The sequence below is a fragment of the Homarus americanus genome, unplaced genomic scaffold (assembly GCF_018991925.1).
Source record: "Homarus americanus isolate GMGI-L3 unplaced genomic scaffold, GMGI_Hamer_2.0 scaffold763, whole genome shotgun sequence".
Lineage (NCBI taxonomy): Eukaryota > Metazoa > Arthropoda > Malacostraca > Decapoda > Nephropidae > Homarus > Homarus americanus.
Window position 1 is genome coordinate 1 of NW_024752160.1, and position 4,719 is coordinate 4,719.

Here is a 4,719-nt window from a genome sequence, read left to right on the forward strand (position 1 = left end):
TCAAGGGTGAGCTATAGTATTAGGTGTTACTTCAAGGGTGAGCTATAGTACAGTATTAGGTTTTACTTCAAGGGTGAGCTATGGTATTAGGTGTTACTTTTCAAGTGTGTTGTGTTGCAGGTAATAAGTGTAATGTGTTCAGCGCTCAGGTGTCTGTTCATTGGAGAGGACAAGCTGGACCTTCAACTCACCTGTACGACAAGTGCTACTCGAGCTGGCACGTCAACAACTCTCTCACACACCACATCGTGAGCGTCTCCTCCTCGGCCGAGTTTGGTATACAACGTCTTGCAAAATACGCCGTCAGTGGTTTCTTCTGCAACGCCACCAACTACTTTTGCTTCACCTCCGGACATGATTTTAATTCCTGGTGGAGGGCCGACCTGGGCCAGCCACTTCGAGTGTCCTCCATCTTGGTTCAGACGAGGCGGGATAACTTCACTGAGTCACTGTTCCTCGGCGTCACTGTCTATCTGGGTAACTCAAGTAACTATGTGGATAACCCAGTATTCGACGTCTTCCCAGGGTCAGCTCCGCCCTGGGGGATGTTGGTGACCTTCAAGCCCTCCCAGCCTGTGACGGGTCGCTACCTCCTCTTACACGCCCCCAACTGCCAATTCTTGACCATCTGTGACGTGCAGTTACTAGGATAAGATAGTGAAGCTCCTGGAGGTTATAACTGCCCTAACCTAACCTGCCCTAACCTAACCTGACTTAACCTAACCAATTTTACTGGCCTTGATGTATGGGTAAGCGTATTAATGTACAGTACACCTAAACCTTATCGTTATCACATTCCTCTATCTCTCTTTAGGTGTCAGTGTTCTCAGATAAAAAATAAATCTTCACAGGTGTTAGATTGCCAGATGTTGTGTGGTTATAATCTGTGGTCAGGTCAGGTCAGGTCAAGAGGTCACAGGGGAATTCCACAGGTGAATTTTTTCTCGTTTAAATAAATGTCTTACTAGTTTCCATTCTGTTCCCTGCACTGTCTATGTACATCTTTCTCACTGTGTATGTACATCTTTCTCACTGTGTATGTACAGTATTTATATAACTACACTGTGTATACCTGCAGTAACTATGTATATCGTTTATATACCTGTACTATATACATTGTCTACCTGCTCTCTCTATATATATTCTGAATCAATGTGAACTTATATGACGATATTACTGAATCTATCTAAATTATATAAACATGTATAATAAGACAAATGAGATATATTAATAATATAAATAAAGATAATAATGATGGTGATTATATTATATATTATATGAAAATGATTCATGAAGCATAAGGGTGATTTTGCCATAGAGATTACGTGAGGATTTAACTTTATGAGACAATTTCTGGTGGTTGATGGCAACTTTGTTTAGGAGGATATTTTAAAGTTTAAAACCAAATAAAATAAACAAGAACGCCAGTCACCCCTGAGACACCGTGGCGTGAGGTTAACACGTCCTAGTTCTGTGTTTAATTGGTAAGTTATGTGTATTTCTCCCATTTGTTCATGCCAGTGTGTGTGTGTGATTATAGTTCCTGATATACAGTATATCTACATTATAAGAAGTAATATTTATAAGAAAGCCGTGGATCTAGACAATTGACCATCCACTCTACCTATGACGCCACACACTACCTACGGAAAATAGACGAATTAAAAACGCCAAAGAAATACCCAACCTTGATAATTAAATAAAACGATAATAAACCACAAACGCAGGAGAGACTTGTTAAGAAATTAAGAAATTATCATGAGTATAAAATAGATTGATAAAATATTCAATGACAGAGAACGTGACTTGGTGATGGTGGTGGTTTTAATGTAAAGTTGAGAGTCATTTAGATGGTCATGTTCCACGGTGGCTGGGATTGGGGTGGGTAAAATTATCCTGAATATTAAAGTTCTAAAGTGTACTATGTGACTGACGTGAAGATTGGACACCCTAGTTTATTCCCTGTGACGATAAAAACGTCCTAGTATGGTTAGGTTAGGTTAGCCATTCTCCTCGCTAGATGGTAGTGTTCTCACGCTTGTTGGAAATTATTATTCTTACTAATTACGTTAATTAATTCTTACACACGTTTTATTTCCTTCATACATGTTTATTGTAATATGTGAGCTAATATATTATTCAAGTTTGTTTTTATTACTTTTATTGTTTGTTCCGAGTTATGTTGATGTTTACGTCTATAGAGTGTGGTAGTGTAGTCATGTCCAGCCAGGGGAGAGGAGGTGCGCACTACTTTGTTCTGGTCCACCCGTGCATTATCGCCTTCATCGGTTCAGGCCTCGTCATGATGGCGGTGAGTCAAGACACCTGTAGTTAGCTAGTTGTACAGTCACTCACAGAGGTCCGGTCGCCTCCCCTGTTGTTACACGAGCTCCGAGATTCAGATTCGTGAACCTGAAGTAGTAAACACTATTGTATTTTTCTGTCCATAAATGCTTCGGATTCACGAGTCTCTAATCTCGAGGTTCGTGGTTCAGGAGGAGAGGCGACACAGGACTTTTGTGAGCGACTGAACCTCACTTACATACCTGACGTTATATTTGGTAACTGAAGACAATTTAACACAGTCTACCTGAAAACAGTCTGCCGCACCATATCCTCGTGTACCGAAGGCCTAATATTCAATGTCTTGTATAAATAAGTGTTAATTGTTGTGTGTATTGTACCTTCAGCTGACGTGGAAGTGTCCAGAAGTCTTTAAGAATGAGCACCTCGGGTTACTGGGTCAGTTTCTTCACTGGCTGGGTACTGAGCACAACACCTTCATGATGCTCGTGTAAGTTCCTTCTTAAGTAAATTTGTTCTTATACAAATTGTACTTATAATTTGTGCCTTTAAATGTATTGAATGACTAACTCCTTCACCATTTGTGTTTTGTTTTTACATTCTCATATTTTTTTACAGATTTACACCAGTTATGACAATCCACGTGATGGAGGCAGTGGTGGCAGTGTACCTGTGTGGGACACTGGGCCTCACTCCCCCCACCACTGTTCTCTGGGTCGCTCAGATCTTAGTGGTCGGCATATTATCACTAAGGTTTCTCATCTGGCCTTTACGAGACGTACAAAATGATGCCAAAACAACAAAACGTGAATAGATGGTAAGGTAGAGGACATTACTCAGTCGAGTGTTCATACTTGCCCGCCCCAGCTTGTATGACGATTTAAATGAATAAATATCTATCTATATAACAGTCTATCTATAAATCTATCGATCAAACGACAACACTGAACCAGGTAATTGTACCTTAAAGCACAGAGTGACACCAGCAAACTGTCGAGGAAGTTTAAATAAAAATATAAAATCAAATAAAGTAGCAACACTGGACGAGCTGGACACCGAGTGAGGTAAGGATACAAATATTACATCTACAAGTTGTGGCCATAAATTAGGTCAAACCAGCAGTAAAGAGGTTGTTTAGTGTAGATTATAAAACATAAAGTATCACATAAATTATCATTGTTACTCATACAACCCAACAAAAAGTGTCCCTTGAGGGATAATCGGGGTTTGGACATCATTCTTGCAGCCACTCAAATCATCACCGTCCACAAGTCATAGTCGACATTCTACAAGTCATCGTCCTCAAGTCATCGTGCACAGGTCATCACTTAACAAAGGCTAAAACTGTCATTTAAACGCTAAATAATATTTCTAAATAACCCTTATTAATATTTGACCCAAGTTTTATGTACTGTAAATAACTTACAATGGCAAATTCAAATTAAAGAAAAATGTTTTAGTTATCACTCCAGATGTTACAATTTTCTTTCAATTTTAACCATAACTTAATTAAAATTAGTATCAGCGTGTTTTATTTAAATCTGACCTTCATTTCTGGTGCAAATTAGCGTTTTGGGGGCAAAACATAATTTTTTTATTTATAACAGAAACTGCTAATTTACAACAAAAAATCTAACATTTTTTTGGAGCTAACCTACTCCTGTGGTGGACGGTACACTTATGGCTATAGACAACAGAATTTCCGTCTTTTCTTAGAAGTAAATAATTTCCACACGTAGGACACAGTCTTGATGTTGGTAGGACACCGTCATCTTGAAATATTTGGATTGCTTCACTGTTGTTCTCATAAACTCGCTGAATACCAGGTAAATTAGGGAAAGAACACTTTTCGCGTGTCATCACCAGCCTTAAAAATTCGAAGTTCACGGTGGACGGCTGCTTCACAGTGTGCCACATTTTTAAATAGGAATCATCGTACTGGAACTTCAAATTTATCGTTTTTCAGTAGAATTATGGTGTGTTATTAAATAATTTTTTTAGTTATTGCACTCCCAAGCATCATCATTACGTGTACCTAGGGTTATTTATTGAAAACTTCCCATTATAATTTTCTTCATGTAATGAGGGATCCTCCTCTCACACATTGCACTATTTGAACACAGACATAAGATTCTCTGATCACTGTACCTGTCGTGGGTGTATGTCACGTGAGGATACGAGGTGTATTAAGTTCATACCGACGCATACAAGATATTTCCTTTCAAGTATAGTTTCTGGGTCACTTCCAACACCTCACATAGTTCTGATACATTTATCCTTTTTCCAGACCATTGTTCTCATGTATTTTCATATGATATCTGTGGAAGTTATGTTCGCTACACTCTCACAGACGTAAATAGTATGACGTTCAAACCCTGATCCACACTTAGTCCTACAGCACACTAGTCCGGCTCA

At 39.0% G+C, this 4,719-nt stretch overlaps 2 protein-coding genes across 2 annotated transcripts; both read left to right on the plus strand.

Moving 5' to 3' along the window:
- Window positions 1-120: 120 nt before the first annotated feature.
- Window positions 121-653, plus strand: LOC121854979 (fucolectin-5-like; the record flags this gene model as incomplete). The annotated part of the gene is made up of 1 exon (XM_042349797.1): window positions 121-653. A coding segment is annotated over one exon (533 nt), but the record flags the coding sequence as incomplete, so codon positions are not given.
- Window positions 654-1,400: 747 nt separating this feature from the next.
- On the plus strand, window positions 1,401-3,209 carry LOC121854981. The gene is made up of 4 exons (XM_042349799.1): window positions 1,401-1,484; window positions 2,202-2,311; window positions 2,691-2,794; window positions 2,923-3,209. The coding sequence occupies exons 2-4, from the start codon at window positions 2,219-2,221 to the stop codon at window positions 3,116-3,118; spliced, it is 393 nt and encodes a 130-aa protein (XP_042205733.1). The 5' UTR covers window positions 1,401-1,484; window positions 2,202-2,218; the 3' UTR covers window positions 3,119-3,209.
- Window positions 3,210-4,719: the final 1,510 nt, after the last annotated feature.